General features: G+C 44.9%; 1 protein-coding gene across 6 annotated transcripts in view; it reads left to right on the top strand.

The window, feature by feature from the left end:
* The window catches only part of SDK1 (sidekick cell adhesion molecule 1), a 429,219-nt gene that overhangs the window by 175,034 nt on the left and 228,817 nt on the right, over positions 1–25,368 (top strand). For all 6 annotated transcript variants that reach the window (XM_077316210.1, XM_077316213.1, XM_077316211.1 and 3 more), the window contains one exon: positions 5,785–5,918. In XM_077316210.1, coding sequence (XP_077172325.1) covers positions 5,785–5,918 — 134 coding nt within the window. The remainder of the gene's footprint in view (positions 1–5,784; positions 5,919–25,368) is intronic.

Here is a 25,368-nt window from a genome sequence, read left to right on the forward strand (position 1 = left end):
GTCAGGCCTTCCCTGGTTAAGTGCATTTTGGGGATAATGCTACCACTATCAGTTGTAAACTGTTTGCTTTAAATACTCCGTATGTTATACTGCTTTAGTATATTTACTCGACCTCCATTTTTAAATATTAGTACAAACTGCTCTGAGCCTCACTGGGTGCGGGAAGGGCAGTATATAAATTGAAATAAAATAAATAAATACAAATTGCTCAAAGGATGGCGATTGCTTTTGAAAATGCACTCCCCTCTAGCCCATAAAGGTAAAGGTATCCCCTGTGCAAGCACCGAGTCATGTCTGACCCTTGGGGTGACGCCCTCTAGCGTTTTCATGGCAGACTCAATACGGGGGGGTTTGCCAGTGCCTTCCCCAGTCATGACCGTTTACCCCCCAGCAAGCTGGGTACTCATTTTACCGACCTCGGAAGGATGGAAGGCTGAGTCAACCTTGAGCCGGCTGCTGGGATCGAACTCCCAGCCTTATGGGCAAAGCTTTCAGACGGCTGCCTTACCACTCTGCACCACAAACTGCTAATCTCTGATTTATTTATCAGTTTCCAATAGAATTGCCTGTGCCAGAAATATTTTAAAAAACTCCTAGGGATGTAATTTATAAATAGGTTCTACTGGTTTATATTATGTTTTTATATTAAGTGTTGGGTTGTTTTAAACCATGTCGATATCCGTGACTCACCAAAGCTTCTGCTGGAGTGCATGCCTTTGGTCCTTAAGGTGCAGCTAGACTGCTATTTTATATTTTAGGGAATCAGGGGCGTCCTTTTCTAGTCCCCTTTTGTTTCGCCTTTCCTCTGCTGTGTGGAAGTTAAGTCTGAGTATAAACAGTACAGTGGAATTCATTATTGTATTGGACTGTCAGTGTTGGTATTTCAATAATCTATGGGAGACCAGGTGTACCATCTGTCAGGAAGCAAATAATTCTTCCCAGCGCTGATGGCTATTGTTGACTGCCCCCGCTTTCTTATCCTTCTCTTTGAGTCCAGAGGTTCTGTTTTCAAAGGATCCTGTGAGGTTCGATTTCACCTGGTACTTTGGTGCTGCTGACGGGTCAAGGTGGGGACACATTCATTGGCATGTTGTTAATTCCTCCAGATATGCTTCTGTCTCAAATATCCTGCTGTCTCACTAACGTTCTCCCTCTGTGCCAAGGGTAAATTATTGACGGATTAAAACCAATCTGTCACATTTGTTTACCTCCAGCAGCATCAAGCTAAATATCCTGGAACTGAGATTTAGGTTAGAAAACTGGGATAGCAAAAGCAGCAACCCCACCCCCCAAACAAACAGGTAAACAAAAACTGAACATGAAAACTGTTCTTTTCTCAAGGTATGCTTTTCACAAAACAAGAGCGGGGGAGAAAGGAATAAATAAACTGTTGTATTGTCCCGCTCCGCCCTCCCCAAGCATAACAACCCAGAGAATTGATTGAGATATGTCATTCAGCAGCACCTTCAATTGGGTTTCATTGATCAGCCAAACACACACACACACACACACACACACACACACGTTAGATAAATCAGGTTGCCAACATCCAGGTGGTAGCTGGAGATCTCCCTGTTGCAACAAACAACTCAGCATCCATGGATACTGGAGGCCCCACATCACTCTTAAGTGTTCATTAGCATTATCTCCTTGAAGGGGCTGCCTCATTGTCCTAAAGGCTGCCCTCTGACCCCTCCTCTGTCTTTCCCATTGCCCTCCCACTCTCTCTACATGGCCTTCCATGGAAACCCGGGCCATGACAAAACTATGAAAGTTTCTCAGGGCCTTCAGAATGGTGCTATTCCCTCAGGTATGAGGTCAGAGCAAGCAAATAAAGTCCCACTGGCCTCTCCTCTCACTCTCTGGAATATCCCACCACAGATGGTGGCATAAGATACAAAGGTAAGAACAAGGCTCAAGAGGATTGGATAACCGAACGTTCAGGATTTACTGTTTTGTTGTTTTTATTGTTTTATCAGAACCATATACTGAGATTTTACTATGTTGTGTACTGCCCCAAGCTTATTTTCTAGGGAGGGACGGTCTATAAATCAAACAGACAGACAAACAAGCCAAAGCACTTGTGTTCTGCCTTTCCGCAGGGTGCTCAGGGCAGATTCCATAGAATTATAATATGCAATGGTATAAATATAAAAGGAAGAGCAGTCTAAAACTTTACACATTTTAAATGCAGACGTTATGGCTTAAACCGATTGGCCTGGCCGCCTCCTGTTCACAGGGGGAAAGATAGGATTTGATTAGATGCAGTTCAGGACTGACGTGGTTAAGTAGAGAGGTCAATGGAATTTTAGATGTTAATTTTCAGGGCCACAGCAATGGAGGAACAGCTGAGCCTTGCAAGCCCTGCAGGTACGTCAGGATGTTGCCCGGAAGAGCATTCCCCAGGCCAGGGCTAGAACTCTTTCAGTCTCCTGCTTCATATATTGTTCTTCTGATGGATTTCTGTGCCACCTAGCTTTCTCTGTATCAGAGAGGGCTCTGATAGCAGTGGTGTCTACAGCGGCTGGAGGGAGCCAAACAGGTGAGATACTTGCTGAGCTCCTCAACAGAAGATTGTAGCTTGGCCTGCCCATGAGCAGTTCTGAGATCTGTGACTGCACAACACGCCTCATGAAGAGCAGGGCAACCGTGAGGTGTGTATAAGAAATGTTTCTTTGTCTCATAAAAGAGAACAGAAAGATGTTTCATGCCTGAGGATCTGTACTGCATGGATGCACACTGCTGAAACTTTTATTTTCCCCAGCATATTCTCTTTTAAACATAGTTTTTGAATGGCAAGCTGGTCTGTCTCATTTTCCACGAGTCTCAGTTCTCCTAAAAAAATAACAAACTAAAACTAATTCCTCCGTTTTTCTTTTTTCCCCTGTGCACTTTGCATATCGTCGAGTTTACTCTAATGAGAGGTTATCTAAGGTGTTCCCTTTTCTGTTTCTTAAATATAGTAAAACCCTGCCCATTCTCAAACCTATGAAGCACCTCTTGGAATACATAGATGTATTTAGACTTGCAATTTAATGTTCCAGTTTTCAGTGCGCTTCACACCTGAACCTTGCTTCCCTACCAAATTAAGTAATTTCCATGCACCATCGTTTTTTCGTACCTCTTTATAAGTTCAGTTTCCTGATAAAAAACAAGGTGGAATATTCCTTCCTTTCTCTCAGATGTATTTCAACTTACTTTTATCTCCATTCTGACCTGATTGAGAATTGCTCTTTTTCCTGGAGGGACAGAAGAAGTTAAATGGTCCTACCTCTCTGGAATATATTGAAATTCAAAATCTCACCATAAAGCAGAAACATTTAGGAGCTCCAAGTCTGATTATTTTCTCATGTCTTCTCTATATAATGCAGCCCCTTAAGATTAGAGTTAATAGGAGTCGCTGTAATGTATCTTGTCCAAAAAATAGATCTGGCCAGTTATCGGGATGGTGCAGTGGTTAAGAGCGGTCTATTTTTTAATATTAGTACAAACTGCTCTGAGCCTCACTTGGCCAGTTATCTTCCTCCACGTGCAGCCAGCCAGGTGACTTTGGGCCAGTCAGCTCTCTCAGAGCTCTCTCAGCCTCACCTACCTCATGGGGCGTCTGTTGTGGGGAGAGGAAGGGGAGGCACTTTGAGACCCTTCTGGGTAATAAAAAGCAGGATACAAAAAAACCCAGCTCTTCTTCTCCTGTTAATTTCAGAGCTTTTAATTTTACTTCATCCACCATCCCCTTTCTATAGAACAGGGGTAGTCAACCTGTGGTCCTCCAGATGCCCATGGACTACAATTCCCATGAGCCCCTGCCAGCATTCTATACCCCTGCTATAGAAGAGTAATTTTTCCTCCCTGGCCCTGACTTGCAAGCATGGAAGTCAGCCTCCTCCCTCCCCACATCCAATACATCGCCCCAGTCTTTGATTCTTCGGCATGGGAACACACTCGTACTGCTAACCTGCAATGGTAAAGACTGAACATTTGCTTTCCTGAGAGACCAGCATGCGTTTCTGTGATACAGTCCCACCCGGCAGAGGCTTTATCACACAGAGCCACCTCCCGGGATTGGTCTTCGCCAAGCAGTTCAGCACACAAGTCGGTTTGTAGCCACTGCAATTTCGGCAAGGCATCTTTTTAGATGCTGGGGCAAAGAGCTGGTAACTTACAGTGTAGCCTCTGGGCGACAGCTTGAATTAGCCTCCTCCTCCTCCTCCTCCTCCTCCTCCCAGAAGGCAAGGAATCAGATAGAGATGGTGTCTCGGTTGGCATGCTACCTTTTGAAGACTTGGGACAGCAGCAGAGAAGCTTCCTACTTATACAGTCTCGGGATTCATTCAGCCCCCACTGGGGGCCAGGAACTGAACAAACACGGCACCCTGTCTGTAGATCATCCGTGCAAATAAACAGCAAGAGCGGTTGGCCTCTGGTGTTTACTTAGTCCTCTGAGATGAGGCCTTGGGAGGCTGCACAATACAGTCCGAGAATTAGAAGGAGTCTTGCCCTCTCATCCGTCTGCGGCTTCTGATTTTGAGCATGTTAATTAGCCCTTTGTGGCACACCAGTGCTGTATGTACAGATCTGAGACAAATTAACGCCGATAACTATTTACCCTCTGAGCATCTGCTGCCTATATCTTTCGGTGTTTGTTGAATCTATCGGTTAAGTCACGTCTTTGTGTTTTGTTCAAAGAGGCTTAAACAAAACCAGTAAAATGATTTTAGAAAACAATAAATCATCAGTAAACATTTGATTTTTAGTGCAACCCCCCCCCCCCACTCGAATTATTGGTCTTTGAATATTGAGCATTTGTTGAGATTTCTTGCTTCTATTTACACAAGTTGAATAGTATTGCTAACTGTTCTTTCCCCAGATGCTTTGGCCCAAGTGCACTGGATTCAGAGCTGATTCTGCTAGGATTGCCAACTCCAGGTTGAGAAGTACATGGAGATTTTGGGGGTGGAGGCTGAGGAGGGGGTAGAAGGACTTAATTGGGAAATGTATGCCAAAGGGGCCAATTTCTCCAGGGGAACTGATCTCTGTCACCTGAAGATCAATTGTAATCCCAGGAGATCTCCAGCCATTACCTAGAGGCAATATTACTTTCAGAGAATCTCTCTCATATGTATATGCATGCTTTTCAATTCCCAGCTCTTAATGGGAAGGGCTGTGGCTCAGTGACAGAGCATCCGCTTGTCATTCAGAAGGTCCCAGGTTGATTCCTGGTGTTTCCAGTTTAAAAGGACAAGGAAGGAGGTGATATTTAGGGCTTCTGACTGAGACCCTTGAGAGCAGCTGCCAGCCTGAGCAGGCAATGCTGACCAATGGTTTGAATCAGTATAAGGCAGCTTCATGTGCTCAGTGTTGAATGACAAGTGGCTTTGGAAACCCAGGAAGGGAATTTCAAACCCAATTTGTAAACGGGCCAGGGACCGGCTGCTCTGAGGATGATCTTTCAAACATCCGAACATTATGCACAGACTCCTGGGTCTGCCTAAAACAGCACTCTGTGTTCAATTGTCTGTGTGTGTGTGTGTTTGTGGGGGGGCTTGGCTACTATTAAACATGCTGGAAGATTTTTTTTTAAAAAAATCTGTCAGGTAGAGCAACTTCAAAGGTTTCTGAGCTTTAGAGCCTGCAGCATGGCTTTTGTTTGAAGTTTCATGTCTGTCATTTGTTAGGGACGACCTCTAAAAAGCTACACGGCCTTGCCCCACCGGAAGGGCTGTGGAGATTCTATAATGGTGCTTTTCATCCTCATTGAAACACATGCTTCTTTCTCCCAATCAGAGCTATCACCGCAGAGAATCAGTTGGTCATCTTGGCAACGACAGCGGCAGACGCGGGGTCGTACTACGTCCAGGCAGTCAATGAACGGAATGGGGAGAACAAGACAAGCCCATTTATCTTCCTGAGCGTGACAAGTGAGTACTGAGATTCCAGAAACTCGATCCAAGGTTTGCATGCATGGCACCATCAAAGGGTTTGCTCCCTTCCTCAGCATGCCCAGCCAGATCATATCACTTTAGGAACGCTTCCCATCTACTCTATTGTCCATGAACATGCAGTCGCAAAGGAGTGATTTCAAAGACCTTGTCTATACATGCTTCCAAATGAGGTCGTGGTTGAATGGGGGAAAGCATGACTGACTCTATGGGTGCTTGCATGTCACCTGTTGAATGCATCTCTATGTTGAAAACTACCTGTAGGTAAAAGAAGAGAACACAACTTAAGCTAATCCTGGTGTACTGTGCTACTTTCCCTTTTATAGGGAACTATCTTTGTGGATGAGCGTCCTTGTCTGTAATGGTACTGTTATGGTACTGTCTGCTTTGACACCACTTTTGGCTGCATGCAAAGTCCAAGCCTACCCATGTATTTAACCGACTCAGGTCCCCAGCTCTGTTAACTTGCTGCTTTCCAGGCAGCGAGTGGCAAAGCAGAATCAGTTCTGTGCTTTTTCTCTACCTGTACACTGAAAGGTTGTTGTGGTTAGCATCTGGTTAAGAAGAACCTTTGACGACCCAGGACACTGTCATGAATGACTATAGAATGGATGGATTTTAATTGTGTTTTACATTGAATGATGATGATATAAGCCAAGAGTCCCCAACAATGGTGTCCATGGCCACAGTGGCATGCATGACACCTTTCAAATCACCCCTATTCTCTCCTGTGTCATGTTCAAGGGCAAATCTCCCCCAAAAGGCAGACTCAAAATTCTGGTTAGAAACTTAGTAGTTTATTCAGGAGAGTACAAACGGCATCACAAGACTCTTGTGTTGCCGAAGACAAAGGAAAACGTGGAACAATTTTAAAGGCAAATTCCCTCCCCCATCCGGTACACAGTTCAGTTTCACAGAGAATGGCACTTATCACCTAGTACAGTTGACAGTTGACACCATTGGGTGGGGAGAAAACATCCATAACAACCGGGCACACAAGAGGGAGCCAGATGGCCAAGAGTATGAGAAAAGAAGGGGAAGGGGGATGAGCAAGGGGACTTCAGTCCCCATTGGGAGTTCTGGGGCTTTGGTCAAGTAAACCCTGGCAGGAGCCAATGGCTACCTAACACCCTGCACTTGGCCACCTTCTTTTTGTGTAGCTTGGCGTCCGATGGCAGTCATTTAGCGGGTGTGCTTGGAATTCCCAAGGTTCCCACTGGCCCAAAAGGCATGGGGACCCCACATATAAGCCCTTCTGACCCCCATGGTCTACGGCGTCCCCTCTTTTTGCTACATCCCCCACCGTTTTGCTAGGGCTATGCCTTGCCTGCTACGTCTTGCATCTGTCTGTAAGAATGGCAGTCCTCTTTTGCAGCGATCCTTTCCCCCCCGCCCACTTTTTCTCATCTATTTTCGGAGGACCGAGTCTATGATTTAGTGCAGCAGCAGGAGCCTCGGAAAGCTGCTATTCCGAAAGCCGGGGAATGAATCTCATTGAGCGCGTGCGGCTAATTCCGTTGGCACTTTTCTCACTCGTGGCCAGAAATACCGTCATTATCATCCCAATGGCCCCAGTCCTGCAGGAACGTTCACATCCGCAAAAGGCTTTGCTTAAATGTGGCTGAGCTTTAAATAAACACGTGCTCCCTTCCTCTGCCTTTGCTTTAATGGCCTTGATGGCCACCTGTGGTGGCTGGATATTGAGCAGGGGGTTTAAAATTGTTAAGAACACTTTGTTGTTTGGAAATCACTTGTCCCACGCGGCTTTCTTCTCGGGGAGCTTAACTGCTTACCTTGCTTGAAAGTGAGGCGGAGCGGCCATCTGGTCATAATGGCTCGATGGCCCTGTTATTTTGCCTCCCCCTCCTGCTCCTTCCACTGACATTTGTCACAACACACCTAAGGTATCGAAATCGGGCCTTCTTAATCATAATCCTCACCGTCTGCACAAATGTTTTGCGCTTCTGTCTTAGTATTATCCGGATTATGGGAGTGAGCGGGGTCGGTTTGCGCTAGCTTCTTTGCCTGAGATTGCTACCGTTTTTAAAAGCAGCCTGGACCACCTGCACAAGCCCTGCTGTTTGAGTCCTCTGCGCTCTTGCTGGCCTGTTTCAGATCTGATCTGTGGCAATTCGTGGAATTTGAAATGCCGTTGCAGCTTGCGGCTGCCCTCTATGGACAATCGGAGAACAGTCAATGTGTCCCAGAGTTACTGCCTCTTTAAACTTTCATCTCTCCCCCTCATTCTTCATTCATTACTTCCTTCTTTTCTCCAGTTGGCTTCTTCTTTGGGGGCACTCTTGAATCAGTTACTATTTTATTATTAATCATAGAATCCTATAGTTGGATGGGACCTCCAGGATCATCTAGCCCAACTCCCTGCAGAATGCTGGAAATTCACAGCTACCTGCCTACCCACAGTGACCCCAATTCCATGCCCCAAAAGCCTCCCCCTCCACCAGAATCCCTGGCCAGACTGGCCTGGGAGAAATTCGCTTCCTGATCCCAAAGTGGCAATTGGCATGCAAGAAAGGGCCACAAGAGTCCTAATTATCTAAGAATTTATACCAGAGCTTGCTTGCTTTCTTCTTCCATTCCTGTTTATCTATTCATTGCCACCAAGAGATTTAAATCCAGGAGATGCGAGGATTGTCTGGCAGCCAGGCAAGAGTCATTCAGAGGTCGTTTGCCATTAGCTGCCTCTGCGTCATGATGCCAGGTATTCCTTGGAGATCTCCCATCCAAATGCTAACCAGAGTTGACCCTGTCTAGCTTCCAAGATCTGACGAGACTGGACTGGAAGATTTGTATATCACTGGCTATTTCCACTGTTTCCCACTCTTTTTCACATTAATAAGCCCATGCCTAGATTTGAGCAGTGACTTTTCGTGGCTACAAAAAACGAAACGCCTCATTGGCCCAAGGGAATAGGAACTGCTAATTCGCCATTATCCCTTGGCCCAACGAGTCAGAAATGAACAGGAAGTAGGCAATTAGCCTAAAAACAAAAAGAAAATTGGAGGTGAAAGCAAGATCTGAGCTGATCTTTCAAAAGGATTTCTAGTACGATCTTGCTTGCTAAAGGCTATTTAAGTGCAGCATGAAACCCCTTTTCCAGGTGTCCTGTGGATCCTTCAAGCAGCATGAAATGGCTGAGAATGGAACCACCCTATGTCAAAGGTGTCGGAAACAGTTCAGTGTTCTAAGCCAGAAGATCTTTAGATCCTTTTCACCCTACAATGCTCTTCTTAATCTCTAACCGCATGAGGCATCAAGGGAAGAGATATGTCCATCGGAGTTTGCACAAGCCAAGGTTCAGATAATGGGCCTCCCGCTGAATTGAGAGCTGGACACTCTGAATTAGAACATATGGAGCAGCGAGCAGGTTGACTCTTTTGGCTCTTTTTTTGGGGGGACTGCAAATCAAAATAGGCATTTAGTGCCCGTTTCATTAGGTGTGTCACGGAGCGCAGTGGAGACCCGGCGTCTGGAATGAACAGTCTTTATAGCATTTTTAAAGGCGTCACGCATGATTTAATGAAATATTGGATGCATGGGGAACATAATGTTCTGACCTCTGCCTGGCTTCAGCAGTGGAATTATGCTAGGCACAGGTTGTCAGATTGAGAGGAAGGTGCTTGTTTTAATTTCAATAATCTGAGAGAAGGGACAGTGGTGGCAACTCCACACTGATATTGTACAATGAGAAGCCTGAAGTTTTCTGTGTTTTGAATGTCCCTGGCTTCCTTTCCACTGCAGGGGAAATATTTCTAAATTATGGGTGTCATACCATCAAGACGCTTCCAATTTACTGCAATTAATGACCTCCCAAACATGCTGTCATTAACAGCTTTGCTTAGTTCTTGCAAACTGAAGGCCATGGCTTTCCTTGATGGAGTCCATCCATTTCATGTTGGGTCTTCCACTTTCTGCCTTCAGTGTATTCTCAGATGTTCACCAACGGCACCAGTCACTTATGTGAGCTCCGAGAGGATGCGCACAACACCCGACGTTGGTATTAGGGCTGCATTTCTTTTCTGAGTTGGTCCGACCAAGCATGGACTTGCCTTCCAGCTTGTGCCACAGGTTTTTCTGGCTTTGCCTTGCCCAACAGGCTTCCCGAGCACAGTTCCCGTAGCCTTGCTAACTGGCTGGAAAAAGCCTGGCATAACAGGTGCCGCCTAACCTTTCTTTTCCTTTCTTTGGCAGCGCAGGGGAAACAGCCGCCCTCCGAATTTAATGACATTCATTTATAAAGCAAGCTTTAATGGTCTGTATTACATAACCACTAATGCACTCTGTAGCTCATTTTCTGATCTTAATTAACATTTGGGAATAGTCAGTCTGTGGCCATGCGGATAAAACATTTTACAGTATGCTACAGGGTGAGGATGGCATGGCCGTTTAAAGAACGAACATGTGTTTAAAAGAGAACAAGGGGGGGGTGGGATGCTGGGTAGACCCTTGCCTGCTAATGATGGAAAGAATAGGGCGGAATTGAGATCTACAGCATGGCCTTGCCAGACCAGAGGTTAGCATCTTCTCAGTTTCTTTTATGATACTTCAGGGCTCAAAACAGCTGCAGGCTTCAGAGATGTCGGATCTGAATGTTAATTGGGGATGCCTGTCTCCTGGGGATCCCCCAGAATTACAGGTCCTCCCCAGACTTAGAAGACCGGTTCCCTGGAGAAAATGGATCCCTTGGAGGGTGGATTCCATGGCATTATAGAACACTGAGGTACCTCCTCGACCCAAATCCCATCTACTCCCAGCTCCACCCCCAATGTCTCCAGGTATTTCCTAACCCAGAGCTGGCAACCCTGTTGTTAATATATTTCTCAAGTAGCAAGGCAACAATAGGAGCTTGAGATTCAGGGGACAAACTGAACAAACTCCCTAGATATGAAGCAAACAGGACTGGAGCCCAGCAGGAGACGTTCTCAAAGATGGATGCAAAAGACGGGCAAAGGAGACTTCAGAAATAGTACTTAATGAGTCCCAGAAAAGCCACCGGGAGCCGGGGGGTCACACAGTTCTGGTAAACCTTGAGAGAAATTCTGGGTAGCCATTTCAGTTTGGTTTTTTTGCAGACATCCTTAACCACCTTCAGGGCCAATCCATTCATTGCGAGAGACGGTTCTGCAGGCAACTGAGTTTGTTTTAAATGCCGCAGGTTTATACAGGGCAAAGTTGAAACAGATGTGGGCTAAAAAGATAATTTTCAAGAAATCACTAAGATGTCTTTTGCATCTGGAACGGCAAATCCAGCTCTTCCTATTGGACTTCCTTGTTCTGGTTCCGACATACAGTGCTGCATGTCACTTCAGTAGATGTGTAAATAAGTCAGATATTTTTGAGCCCAATTCATAGCGTTAGGAGGTACAATGTGTATTACCTCTGGCGTTGATGTCTCCCCCTCCACACACACACACAGCTCACAAAGGCTTTGGGAAAAAAACACAAAATGAGATTGATGAAATTTTTAAAAACCTCGCCAGCCAGCGGTTCTGAAGAGTCAAAAGATAATAAAGCCAATTATTATTTAACGAAGATAAAGCGCCCTCCCAAGCGTTGGCGAGTGTAGAGGAAGGAGCCCGTTGTCCCATTGATAAGATGAAAGTAGCACGTGGGCGAAAATTAAATTCTTGGCTTGGTTCTGTTGCAATTAGTTTGAAACATAAGGATGTCATGTTGGCCTGGCCAGTTTCCACTTGGAATAACGAGGCATTTTGTCCCCTGCGGAAAAGGTGCAGCAATTGTATTAAGTAGCCCCATGCTCGGATTTGTCCAGTTATGCACTTAGCCTTAAATCTTGATACAAACTCTGAAAGAGGTGAGTAATGGGGGCAGGCTTGGCTATATCAGCCTTAGAGAGACTTGAATAATCTACAGCCGTTCGGTTCAGAGACATCACACATCTATGCTAAAGAAGGGTCCTGTGATTTGTTTGGGTGAACCTAAACAATTCCTCTAACTATAACAGGCATGCACACAAAAGCTTATACCAGAATTAAATTTAGTTCATCTTAAAGATGCCCCTGGACTCAGGCTTTTGTTCTCACCTTAGTTCAGTTAGGTCAAGCCGGAATCTGAAGTCAAGATCTCATGGGAGAGGGGTAACCTTTTCCTTCAAGAAGGACTTTGAGAAGTTGGAACATTCAGAGAAGGACAGCTGGGATGGTGGAGGGGTTGGAATCCATGCCTTACGAGGAGAGGTTGGAAGACTTGGGTATGTGCAGCTTGGAGGGGTGGAGGGCAAGGGGTCATAGAATAGCTATGTTGAACTACATAAAAGGTAGACATCTTGAAGAGAGGGCCAACTTGTTTACTTTAGAGACCAGGACTTGGAGCAATCGGTTCAAATAGTGAGGCTTTCAAATAGTGAGGGTTGTTTGTAGATTGAATAGGCTGCCTCGGAGGCTTCGTTGGACATTTTTAGGAGGAGATTGGATGAGCACCTGTCACAAGGGTGTGATTTTTAAGTCCCCAGGAAGGTGTGGGTTTGGACTGGATGACCCTCTGTGGTCTCTCCAGCTCTGTGTGTTTCTGGTTCTCATCCACCCCTCTTGTCCTGGGGGTTTGGGGAAGTTGCTTTGGGTTGCCTAGACACCTAGAAATGGCAGACTTGATCAACCTTCTTGGTTGCCAAGGCAAGCCCTCATTAAGCTACCTCGTGAGAAGCTGTGAGACCTCAGCTAGGATTGGCAGAGACTTATTATTTAGTCCAGGGTGATCCCTGTCTTGATGGAGGTGCTCCTGATGACAACATTCAGCTATTTTTTTAAAAATCACATTATTAGTATCCCTATCAACAAGAGCAACTTCCTCTGAAGCTGTCAACTGGATGAAGAATTTTGAATATTTAGGTGTTAGGGTTTGATTGTTTTTTGAAAGCACCCCCCCTTTTCTATATCAATCCCATCATTTCGCCATTCACTTATGCTTTCCCCCAACACTTTGTCCTCTTTTAACCACATAGTTGCCAAGAGAAATCAGTACTGGGTCCAAGCTGATGCTTTCTTCTCAGGAAGAAGACTCTGGTCAACCATCATTTCTGTTTACCCATCGAGGTTTGATGAAACTGGGCTGGGGGAGGGGGGCACAGAGAGAGAGAGAGAGAGAGAGAGAGAGAGAGAGAGAGAGAGAGAGAGATACTCTGAGCTTTTGATAGTGAGGCAGACTCAGCAGATGTGGAGGATATTGATGGCGATGTCTTGAACATATTGTTGCATGAATTTTTGATGGGGAGTTCCAGCAGCTCAGGTGGAAAGGGGGGAAAGGAGAAGAAGACGGCCGACTCCCCAGATAATAGACCGTGCTCTGCCAAGGTGAAACTCATTGTGGATCCATAAACTTGTCAAATTGCTTTTATTCCACGCAAAGGCTCAACAGATCAGTTGGGCTAAAATGAAATTAATGCTTCATTAAGGCTCCTTTTTTCATCTAAAGGTAAAGCACAGGGAACAGAAGTCGAGAAGAAGTGGGGGGGGGGAATGGATTTCTCAGTGATGACTGAACTTCATATACTGTTGGAGTTCTCAACAAATGTGACGGGAATCCAACATCCCCCCCCCCACCCACTGGAGCACTTTATGAGTTCTGCCATGTTTTAAATATCTCTTAGAAGTAATGGCATTTCATTTTTCTCATTTCCTTGATAGCAAAATTTCTTGCTGTCAAGAAGAATTCTAGGGAAAGGCATTCCGCTGTGATTGTTCTGTCTAGGGCTCTTGTCAGGGGAGTGCATATGTGTTTTATGCTTCAACAATCATTCAATATCCTTTTGTCATCTAGAAACCTAATTTAAAGGAGCTGAACATGTGTTTAGGAGGTGAGTTGGACCTGCAAGGATAGCATCATCAGAAATGCCCCGGTGTGCGGCCTGCCGCGTTAAAAAATTTCTGTTGCTACTGAAATCTCTCATGCTGATTCTCGGCTCCAAGGCAGATTAACATACAGACCTTTTTTTTCCTTTCCTTTTTTAAAGAGAGACTTTATTCATTAGATTCCACATTTGAAGAAGAAATTGAATGAAGATAAGTCTGAGTCACCGTAAATGTTAGGCTGATCTTTGTAGCAACTAAACGCATCTTTCTTTAGTGTCAGCGATGTGGAATTTACCACCCGTGGGTCATAAGAACATTAGAAGAGCCCTACTGGATGAGATCAGTGGTTCATCTAGTTCTGTCTCACACAATGGCCAAACAATTCCCTTGGATGCCCCACAACAGGGCATGGAGGCTGAGGCCTTCATAACAACATTAGAAGAGCCCTACTGGATCAGAGCAGTGGTCCATCTCATCCAGCATCCCATCAGACAGCACGCAACCCATCCCTCTGGATGGCTAGCAACAGGGCAGAGAGGCCGAAGCCTACATAAGAAGTGCCCTGCTGGATCAGACCAGAGGTCCATCTGGTCCAGGATCCTATTGCACACAGTGGGAGATTTTGGGGATGGAGCCTGGGGTTGGGAAGGGTCCTCAGCAGGGTATAACACCAAAGAGTCCATCCTCCAAAGAAGCCACTTTCTCCAGGGGACTGATCTTGGTCACCTGGAAAGCAATTGATTTCTAGGTCCCGCCTGGAGGGGGTGGCATATATCCAATGTGGTATATATACACAGTGCCCCTGTTCACACCGCATGGCAACCAGGCCTATTGGGAGCATTGCAGGTAGCACGCGCTCCCATAATGCACTGCTGGATAAGCTTCTGAGGCATGTGTTTGCTCACTCCCGCCAAGAAATCGCAGAGACCTGTTGCGTTTGGGTTCCCCGCAAAAACCTGGCCCACAATGCATTATTTCACGTTTCTGCATCAACATTTGCTTTGATGTATTTTTGTAAAGTTGCCTTCCTTCAGTTTTGACATTTACTAATACAATTTATAAGCTTCACGCAATCTCTCTATCCAGCCCGAATATATATGTTGCTTGCACTGCACTTTTGGGATCCCGTAGGGCTGTCTCCGATCCTTTTATTTATATCTGGCACACACAATTAATCTTTCTCTATCTCTAATCACTTTTGCTATTACATTCATTGGAGTGATTTGTTTCCTATCTCTGTCGCTGCTCTGGGCTTGATATGTGGTGATAAGAGCTTCTTAGAGGACACAAACAAGGAAAATAGGAAATTGAATTTTCCTTGCAATCATTATATAAAAATGTGACATACATCAATTACGCCTGCCATCCAGGGAAATATGGTCTGGAGCAAACAGCACTGATTTGTTTGTCTTGAAGACCAGCGCTGAATTTTTTTTGTGGCTTTCGTAGGGCTTCGATTTGTGGCAGACTAGTGGGCGTTGTGACATTCCGGTTGGGATCCTCCAGTAACCTCATCACAACTGTCTGTGGCATCTGTGGCATCAGAGCCTGAAAGCTCTCTTTCTCCCACCCACTTTGTGTTAAAAACACAACAGAGCATTCACTCCTTCCTCTGGTGTGTCTTGTTGAATCCTGCAATCTGTTTCGTCTTTTCCTGCCCTCAGGTCTCTCGAGCACTCAAGGGGTTAAGGGGTTCGTCACTCACTCATTCCTGCAAAAGCTGAGCTCATTTCCCTTTTGTCCTCCTGGTCCTTCCTGCCTTCTTGAGACCCAGCATGGTGTGGTGGTTAAGGGCAACATCATCTAATTTGGAGAACTAGGCTTGGTTCCCCACTCTTCCTCCACATGCAGCCGTCTGGGTGACCTTGAGCCAGTTGCAGTTCTCTCAGAGTTCTCTCTGCTCCATCTAACTCAAAGAGTGTCCGTTGTGGGGAGAGGCAACTGTAAGCGCTTTGGGTAATTAGAAGTGGGGTGCAAAAAACCCAGTACGTATTCATTCCTGCTAAAGCTGAAATCATTTCCTCTTCCCCCCCTCCCCGGGTCCTTCCTGACTTCCATTCCATTGAGTCCTCTTATTCTCGAGCCTCATTTTTCAAGAGGGACAGTTTTTTCTCTCTGATATCATGGGAAAGCAAGTAATCCAGTTCTCTGCAACTTGCACCAGCAGGGAAAGGACCCTAACATGCCCAGCTAAAAGCCTACCCAACCCCATCACACAGCCAAGCCCTGTCCCTGTTGGGTTGACCTGCCTTGCTTTGAACGGGAGTCTTCTTCCTACCAGCAACAAGCTCTAGAAGCAGTTTTAATTTTTTTTTTTTTTTTGCTGAAAATTGACATTTGTGAATGCGGATGCCAGGGTTATAAAAATAACTTTGACTACTGCGAAGCTCTTAATAAAATGACTGCAGTTGCTAGAGTAGTTCGACACCGTAGTTAAAGGTTAAAAATTCCCAGATAATGCATGGTATTATTCTATTATTGGGCTAGAAATTTCATTAAAGCTGAATACTCATGTCCCACGGTGACCGTTTCCTTGGGTTGTTAGATGACTTAACTACAAATAACCCATAATAAAGGACTGTCAGTTTCTCTCAGTGCTGCGTGCCCACCCAAGCAGTAAATATAAACTAGAATTATTTAAAGATCCTGTTACGAGACAGCTTAATTAGACTTGCATTAAAATCATTTGTCAACTATGATTTCTCAATAAAGAGGATATAGAACACAACATTCCGAACACGAATGCATTGCCAGGGCCTCCACATCGGTATGGATATTCTTTTTTTTTTTTTAAGATCCTCAATAGACGTGTTTGGGTTTCTCTGGAATTTCTGCATTTGGTGGGAGTGTCTAAAGGAACAGTAGTGGAGGTGTTACTTTTGAAATTCCCCACCGGTCTTTTGTGTGAGTTCTTGGGCTCCTTCCAACCCGAACCTAATTCTGAGCGGGGGCAGAACAATGGCTTTAAAATATTACTTACTAAATTACTCCAGAACCACTTGCATGCTGTTGGCAGAGTTCAAATTGGCAAAGAGGGGCAAAACGCCAGGCTGCTTCAAAGAATAAAACAGTTTTATTAAGAAAAGAAGGTGGAAAGAAGAGTGAAGAGAGAAGAGAGTGCTAACTAACTATCTCCTGCCTTCGTTCTGTCATTCTGTTCAGGAGGCAAGCAGGGAGGAAGTGTGTTCAAATGAGCAGGAAGTCTCCAGTGAGCCAATCAGGATGCACGTGCTTCTTTTTAGCGAAGGCTGCCGAGAGCAGGCGGAGCACAGAGGGGAATGAATGGGAATAAATGTCCATTCTTCACTCTAGATCAGCCTTTTTTCATCCTTTTGATGGTGGGGGAACCCTGAAAGAAATATTTTTCACACTTTGAGGAACCCTGGTTCCCTGATGTCACAGCAGTCCTTGTGTGGAAAGCCAGAGCTAGCCAGGGCACGCTCTTCCATGTTGTCTGCTCTCTCCCGGGGCTTCTATTTGCTCCCTTGAACTCATGCATGAGAATCTCCTGCAGCTCTGAGCCCTGCAATTGCCTCGAAATGAGGTGCCGGAATGCGTGGACAGGATTGTTTCCATATTAGTTCGCCCGCAATTAACGGTCGGAAAGCGAAATGCCCTTTGGTTTGCAGAGTCTGCGGTCTCCCGTCCACATGTCACTTGCTTGTGCTTTGCCTGCCTGCTATTTCTTAACAAAGAGGCACTTTGCAGAACTTTGGGGGGGTGGGGTGGGGAGCATTTTACGTAAGCGAAATTCTTCCTCTACAAAGAACATATGGCAGAGGGCTGAGACAGTCCCATTAATCACGCACATGCAATGGCCACGCCTTGTCTAAAAAGTGAAGAAGTTGACTTATAAATGTTAATAAGTTGTTTTCTAGCAGTGCGCGCCTGGCATGTGTCGTCAAGTCGCTTCTGAGACAGCCACCTGATGAATTGTCGTCCTCCAAAGGTGTTCCTCATTTGACAGCCTCGCTTAGGCCTTGCCAACTGAAGCCTGTGGCGTCCTAGATCGAGCCAACCCATCTCGGGTTGGCTCTTCCTCTTTTCCTGCTGCTTTCTCCTTTTTCTGTGGCACCTGCTACAATGGTGTTGGTTTTATTCTCTCCCACTGTGTTTTTACACACCCCCTCCTCCCTCTAGGTACAGATGGTACCTATGGCTTCGAGTGGTGGGTTTTCAGAAGCCATGGCAGTCTTCCATGAAGCCACTGAGCGCACGACCCCCAGGAACTCATGCTCAGGCATGGGATGATCTGTGGGCTTATTTATTGACACGTTGCTCAGTTTATCCATTTTTAAATTTGAGCTTCAAGAAAGACGGCCTCTTCTTGCATTGGGAGGCAACATTCTCCCTCACCCGCAGTGTCTGTGTCTGAATTTTAGCACGTAGATTTAACAAAAATCAAGTATATAGTTCAGTCAATACTGCTTTAATATATGAGGTTTGGAAAGGGCTGAGATGTAGTCAATAGAATGAGCAAAGAGAAGAAGAAAAAGGAGAGACGGCTTTTGATTAAACATGGGGAGAGGGATGAGATACTTTCCAACTGGATGGAAAGGGCTATTTGCACTTCACAGGCTAGCACAGAGGAGTATTATGGGCTTCGGGAGACCTTTTTGGACTCTGTGGTGTGTGTGGAATTCTTCACTTCAGAATTTATTTTGACAAAAAGGGGCCTTTGGACAATTATACGCCTTTGTTCTCGCCCGAGAAGGGGCTGATATCCTGTCATCGAACAACGTTCCACGCACGGTTGGCCAAGCATCAGAGCTAATTGTTGTTTTTTTTTTAATCTATCAACGTAGATTTCAAGCAGAGTCTATCTATCTGCAGTGGAAGAAGTGGCGGATACTTAATTATTTGGTTGGGGCCAAGCTACCTAATGTACGAATTTGGATACATTCAAAAAGAAAAGAGAATATTGTTTCTTCTCCCGAGCCTAGAATAGCTGTGCAATCCTAAACAGCGAAAATTAGTTGCGTTTTGTTGTGTGCTGGATAATGAGATTTTGGTTATGCTTATATTTAGAGGTGTCAATTGTTTTCAGTGAGAAGCGCATACATGCCTTGTGGATAAAAAAATGCAAAGAACTGAGCCTTGCCACCCGATCCCCTTGGTTGTATTTCAGGCAACTTAGAAGAAAAGGGCTCCCATTTTATAGCCAATTAAAGGTTTCACTTGCACAGAGAGGTGAGAATTGCCAGTGAGTGGGTTTTCCTCATGCCCCGAGATCCCCAAGTCAGAGGTACTATATTTTTAAAGTTCCTCTCAATAGGTAAGAGGAACGAAACTCTGCTTGCACTCAAAAAGTCATGCCTTGAATAAATCTTTGTTGGTCTTAAAGGTGCTACTGGACTCTGATTTTATCCGGCTCCCTTCTGTGACTTGTGCATGTGATATTGTGAGTTAGCAATAGTGTGGTTGCTATCAACAGCCACAGAGGGAATTTGTTTCTTAAAGCTACAGGCTCTACTTCTATATGGGTGTGTGAGTGTTAATTCCTCAGATTTTTCTGGGAGTTTTCTCAGGTTTGTCCCATCTAGTTCATGTCTCCACTCTCTGGATTTAAGTATCCTGCAATAGGGCCACATTAAGAACCAAATCTATCAATGATCTCTGTCTTCTGTGGCTTTTGAGTTTTGTATAGATTTATGTTTGCATGTGCCGTTGCCCTTTTGAATTGGGTCTCCCCAACTGAATACTGTCAAGCAATCACGGTATGTCTCTTCCAGTTGTGCTGAAGGTAACCGCAAGAAGGGCTTGCGGCAACGTTGTGAAGTTTTTGCCAGAAAGCACACTTCAGTACTTGTGAACCCCAAACGGCAAAAACCTCCCCGTACTCAGGGCTGCTCTTTATAAAAGAGAGGTTTTTATGAAGTCTAATGACGATCCCATTTATTGAATTTTCTGCAAGTAAGGTTTTTTTTCTTAAATATTATTAATGCCACGGTCATCATGTTTCATCGTGTGTTATGCGGCTGGCAGTTCCTTTCAATTCCTTGTTAATAATCTGGTAAGCAGTTTTGGTGAGTTTCAATTTCGCGCTGCCGCCTTTGCACCTGGTTCACGGCGCAATCCATCAGCCGGGCTGGAAGCCGCAAGACTAATCTGTTATAGATATTAGATTTGTCATAAGCAGTTATCTTTAATGGGCCAATATTTTCAAAATATTAATCCCGAGCGAACGACAATTTGGATTGGTAATATTTGTGATGCGAACACTTGCCAATCACATTTTAATAACTGCTTTACCGATGCTGTTGGATTAACCTGCAGCGTAAGTTATGTGATTTATAGGATAGTTTATGACTGATTATTCACTACACACCAGTAAACCTTTCTGCACAGACAGCCCTCATTACTCCAGATAGGGATGCGGAGAAACCTGGGCCACAGTGAAATATTTCTGCGTTTTAGCTGCGTTTACCACCCTTAGGCTGATGCATAGAATATTTAATTTAGTATTCTTTCTGGTCTGCACCTGGACCTCTGTCATCTTTGGCCGACAGGGCTGAAAGCACGGAGTATCCCCCCTCCCCCAACTATTCAGGCTGTTACTGGAGTTCATCTACCACGTGATCCAGTATTAATTTTACTGCATTATTTTCCTATCAGTCTTTAAGCCAATACCCGACGACCAAGGTCTTAGCAGCTGCCAAAATAGATTTGGACACGTATGAGGTTGTTGGGGTAAATCTGAGCCGTGTGGCCGAGGTCTGGTAGATATAGGCCCTGATGTTTCGCCAGTCACCATGGCTGGCATATTCAAAGGTAGGTTGTTGTTGTATTTGTTTATGTTGTGTACTAGTTCGTTCCATGTATCCCCCATGTTGTATATAAACCCCCCTGAGCCTTAGGGAAGGGCGGTATAGAAATCAAATAAATAAATAAAGATGGGAATCTGTTAAGCTTGAACACACATAAAAACGAATTGTACAATTTCGGATTCAACCAGGAACTATTCATCCAATTCCAAAGCTCATGAATACCCCTTCACCGATTTGGATTCAGCTGAATCTGAAAAGTTTTGGGGCTGTTTGGGCACATGCTTCTGTCCCTTCCCTTTCCCAGGCTGCTGCATTTCTGCTGCCTGCGAAGGGAGGTATGCCGCACCTGCCAAACAACAGCTGGGGAGGGATTTAAAGGGAGCTGCAGAGCGCCTGGCATTATCAGCTGTTAGGCACTGCTTGAGAAATCGGTGTTTGTGTGTGTGTGTTTATTTAAACAGGCCAGCTTGTGGCTGAATCACGAACCATCATTCAGCCACCCTGGTTGGGACTGTTTGAATGCAGTGGCTGTGCAGTTTGGCTCAGGTGAGCCAAAAAAGGACCAAAATGTGCCAGTTGACAGTGACCGTGAAAGCCTTTGACAGTATGTCCCTCATTGTCCCCTTTTGCCCATTGGATCACTGACTTATTTTTTTTTAAAAAGCTATGTTCCCTTTAATGTAGCTTTACACTGCTTAAAGAAACCCTCATTATCTTTTACGACTTTTACTGTCCTTGTGTCTACGGTCTGTATCACTGCTGGCTGAGTCCATGCAAGGCCCATACAACTTTGCCACTAGGGCCCAGTGTGGATCCATCCAACAGGCCCAAGCCCAGGAGGAGAGGGGTTTATCCCCTGTGGACTGACCACATACATTAAACCATTGGAATCAGTTGCATCTGAACTGTTCAAGGTTTTGGCATTTTTTACTGGGACGGATTTATGACTGCTGGTGTCTTGGCTGAGATGGCGGACGTTTTCATTAAACGTTTCTTGAGTGTTGCTGTTGTGGTCCCAAAGTAATTCTCGGAGATTGATTTGTCGAGCATTCTGACTCAATTAGTGCTTTAATCAGCGAGCGGCGAACTTTAGATGGCCTGTGGACTAGTTTTTACTGTCCCCAATTGACATGAACCTAAGCCATGCAAAAAGGGAGAGAAGAAACAATTCAAGGAGGTGTAATTATCTGTCCTGATTACTGAATTAGAAGGGGGTGTGTAAAATGGGAAATCTCCTCCAAGAAAAGGGGAAAAAAGGAAAACAATTTCAAGGCAGCCTCTGGAGTGCTGTTTCTGCCAATGCTGAATGAAGGCATTCATTAGAATTCTGTTGTAAGCAAGAGAAATTAAAAAAAACAACAACTTGTGGATGACATAGGCCTTAGTTAGAGATCTTTGCTGCAACACCCAGCATTGTTGAGAGGAACCGTTGGTCAGAATTTGATAACATTTCCGTTGAAACCAAGACTAGTAGCATCTGTATCCTAACCTTTCTTCATAGTATGGATCTCTAGGGAAGATTGCAACAGATTTTAAAACAGATGCCAACTTCCAAGTGGCAGCTGGAGCTCTCCTGGGATTACAACTGACCTCTAGGCAACAGAGATTGATTCACCTGGAGAAAATGGGCACTTTGGAACTTGGACATTTTGGACCTCGTTGATGTCCCTCCCCAAACCCTGCCCTCCTCAGCCTCCCCCCCTGAAATCTCCAGGCATTTCCAGCCTAGAACTGGCAACCCTAACTGTGGCGGGATGGTTGTCGGCACTGGTGGTTGTGTGTTTATACGACAAGTTGTATCAGTTTATATTTCCAATTCCTGGATGCATACCACTGATCGTCGTCCAGGATCACCCCAAAGTGATCATCTTCACATTCGGAGAGCGGGGGGAATGAACCTGACCAATAAATGTTTTGGGATCCTAACTTTCAGTGCGTATCTTGTAGACCTGACCTGGATCGGCCAGGCTACCCCCATCCCATCTGATCTCAGAAACCAAGCAGGATCGACCCTGGCAACATTTGGATGAAGCTCTCCAAGGAACTCCAGGGGTCACGACACGGAAGCAGTCAATGTCAAACCACCTCCAAACTTCTCTTGCCTGGCTACCAAACTATCCTAGGATCTCCTGACTAGACAGCACACAAGTCATATGATACATTTCTGCATTGGTATCAGTTGCATCTAAACTGTGCAAGGTAGCTGCATATTAAAGTTGCAGGTTGCATCTCTAATGAGTAAAGTGGTTCGAGGCAAAGTTGATATGGAATGAGAGACCATGGAGGATTGTTCTGATACTATTTCAAGAAATAACAGAAAGAGTTGCAAAAAGAGTCAGCATTTTATTTCAGGCATCAGTCCCCAAAGTAATACATTGAACCGAGAATGGGCCATTACACACGCACATCTTCCTGCCGTTTTTCAGAGCAGTAAGCCTTTAATCTTGACTTCGGATTCCGTGCCTGCCTTACGCATCATTCTTTTTGCTCTGGTTTTTTTTTTTTAATTTTATTCTGGAGCTACAATTTTTAAGCCTCACTTTTCTAAATCAGGGTGGAACATCACTTGTGACATGTTGGAAGGGGGTGTCCAAAGTTTTTTTTAAAAAAAGAAATTACACAATTGCGCTATTTCAGCTATGTAGTGGCCTCCAGCCCAGCGGCTTCCATTTAAACCCTTGTGCTTCAGGTTCTACACATGCATTAGTTGGTTGAATGAAAAGGAACAGAAAGGAATGCGGTAAAGGGAAGAAAACCCAGTACTGAAACTGATCAGACCTTTCCTTGAAACTGTCAAGCGGTTGCAAACCCTGTTTGCCATACTGCCATATTGAATTGCCTTTGGCTTGGAAGTCAAACAAGGGGGAAATCGGCACAAAAGCACTCTCAGAAAACATAGGGAAAAAACGACTGGAAAGCAAACCGAGAGCGGAAGAGAGGAAAATTAACGCAGAACAACAAAGATGGACCTGGATGGTGAATGTGAGGGAAAACACCCCTACATAATAAGCCAGTGTCTTTAAAACCAAAGTAATTCAGCTTGCAGAGGTATTTTCCTTCTCCACATAGCCTTGCATATCAACATTTATTAACTTCCATGTATGTTTTATTTTTACTCCATTTTAACATATTTCCCCCTATCCATTCAACAAACTGTTACTCCCATTTCATGGAAAGAGATTCACAAGCTATACAGTCTTTCTCAGAGTGTGTTTCAGTCAACCACTTAAGTGGATGATTCTTATCTACAAGGGGTCAACACTTGCCATGTGAATGACATCTCAGTCATACGGTGTGCATTGCGCATGATGTTCAAACTACATTTTCCTATCAGCTTTCAGCACCTTGTATTCCCGTGAGAAGAACAACGATTAAAATTTCCTGTGCTTTCCTAGGGTGCATCATTCTGAGTGCAATTGTAAGAAAGCACAGCTAAGAGAGATACAATCGTCTTGTATTTAACTTCTATGATCTTCAATAAGTTGCATTATTTGTGGGTTCCTGGGATCAAACATGAGGCATACAGAACACAGCATACCCTGGATATTTGAAGTTAAACAGGTCTGGTTGGATGGAAGGCATCCTGAGAAAACCCTTTGTTGCCATTTTAAGTTTCGGTAGGAAAAAAGCAAAACATTAAATAAAACTTTTATAGCAGTGTTTCAGGCAGACTGGAAGACGTGCAGAATAAATCCAGTCACTGCATCAGGCTGAGCGGCTTCACTGTCTGACACAGCTAGAACATTCTGGAGACTTCTTCACTTACAGGTTATGTCCGTCATTTGGGGGAGCTGGACAAGATTAAAGCAATTTCATTTTTTTTAACGAATGGAGAAATTTTGGTACCCCACAATTATCTCCGATAGATTTGGTGTAGGTTTAAAGACCAGCAATTTCCACTGTGTTTTTTCTCCTCCAATTCACTATTGGGGGCAAATATATTTGTTTAACAGAGATAAATATCATCTCCTGGCAGACTACTCATCCATACATCCACTCACCCCACCCACCTACCCACCCACCCCACCCACCCACCCATCCATCCACCCAACCCACCCACCCACCCACCCATCCACTCACCCACCCATCCATCCATCCATCCATCCACCCACCCACCCATCCACCCTTCCATCCACCCACCCACCCATCCATCCATCCATCCATCCATCCATCCATCCACCCACTCTTCCATCCATCCATCCATTCATCCATCCATCCATCCCACCCACCCTTCCATCCATCCATCCACCCACCCACCCACCCATCCACCCACCCATCCATCCATCCATCCATCCATCCATCCATCCATCCATCCATCCATCCATCCATCCAGCCACAGTTGTTTTTTAAAGCTTTCCATAACTAACTCCCTATATATGTGTGTGGTATGTTCTATCTTATTGTTTTGAAGGGCTTGAATTCTGGCCTGTTTAGCTGCCGCAGTGAGGGACTGCTGCAGAACTCTGCTCAATGTTCAGTGTAAATGCCTCAGTCTCAGGTGAGCTATAGGTCAGCTGCAATAATTGGAAGGAAATGTAATCAAGTAACCTCTATATCCTTCAGTGGTAGTGATACCTTTTATTGTGTGCTAATGAACAGTAAACATACTTGTCAGTAGCCATTGATTCTGGGGGAAGGCGCGGTATAATTTATTCCAATAACCAGCATCGTCTCGACCGCAGGGAGGTGTCTCTTGATAACACCGGAGTTATTAAATACCGTTGAACAAAATCTTCAGTGTAATGAGATAGAAACTGTCTACACAAGGCAGCTAAACTTTGTTTCAGCCGAATAAGTGAAAGCTGTCTCATCAGTGTTGACTTTCTATCAACAGTG

Source organism: Paroedura picta, chromosome 17 (assembly GCF_049243985.1).
Source record: "Paroedura picta isolate Pp20150507F chromosome 17, Ppicta_v3.0, whole genome shotgun sequence".
NCBI lineage: Eukaryota > Metazoa > Chordata > Lepidosauria > Squamata > Gekkonidae > Paroedura > Paroedura picta.